Source organism: Aphanomyces invadans, assembly GCF_000520115.1.
Source record: "Aphanomyces invadans strain NJM9701 unplaced genomic scaffold supercont1.2, whole genome shotgun sequence".
Classification (NCBI taxonomy): Eukaryota; Oomycota; class Saprolegniomycetes; order Saprolegniales; family Verrucalvaceae; genus Aphanomyces; species Aphanomyces invadans.
Window position 1 is genome coordinate 2,830,794 of NW_008580147.1, and position 843 is coordinate 2,831,636.

An 843-nucleotide genomic window follows, 5' to 3' on the forward strand; every position below is an offset into this window, starting at 1 on the left:
GCCGATTTTAGGACCGAAAGGGCTCATTTATAGTGATACAAAATGTTCGAAATTCCATCTCTGTAACATCATCCGGATCCGGATCGTGGCTCATTGATGTCCGACTCGAAGTAAAGTCAGTACGGTAATGCATGCCAATTTACAAGCGCACGATAAATTGCTGGGATACCTGGATGGGTATCCGCATATAGGAGTGACAGGAAAATGGAAAATGAAGCCAACTGTAGCATCTATTCTCCCGTTGAGATGATTCTGTGGTATTTATGTTGATGAAAAACTCTACAATCTGACTAACTTCGATAAAGTATCATCCTTTAAAAATGTATATCTCTTAACCACTCAATTACGTATTTGCATATCCTTTTAACGAGCATATTAAAAACTTTTAAAACTAAGCCTGCATGCTCTTGCAACTCACAGATATATACAGAAATTCTTCAACTCGAGTACACACACATACGGCATGTGCACTGCGCCGTCATGGTCATTACGGTGATACGTCCTTCTACGGCCATGCCATTCCTCATTTTGCACCGTCGTGATCATCATGCATCTGCTGCTCTCAATTGCGACCACGTTTGCCGCCCTTGTATCCGTCCTCGCGCAAGTTCCTATTCCAACAGCTCCCCTCGGCTTCACGTACGGCAATGGGTCAGCTGATGCGACGGTACAGCTCGAAGTCTTTGTCGACCCTCTCTGTCCTGACAGCAAAGAAGCCCATTTGGCCCTGAAACACCTCGCGGAAAACTTGCCGCCAAATCAGTTCCGACTGCGCTTTCACCAATTTCCATTGCCATACCACCAGCAAGCATTCCTGATTGCTCAAGCGACGCATACGATCAC

General features: G+C 45.4%; 1 protein-coding gene across 1 annotated transcript; it reads left to right on the forward strand.

Moving 5' to 3' along the window:
• Nucleotides 1–547: 547 nt before the first annotated feature.
• H310_01690 (hypothetical protein) lies at nt 548–731 on the forward strand (the record flags this gene model as incomplete). The annotated part of the gene is made up of 2 exons (XM_008864881.1): nt 548–667; nt 714–731. The coding sequence occupies 2 exons, from the start codon at nt 548–550 to the stop codon at nt 729–731; spliced, it is 138 nt and encodes a 45-aa protein (XP_008863103.1).
• Nucleotides 732–843: the final 112 nt, after the last annotated feature.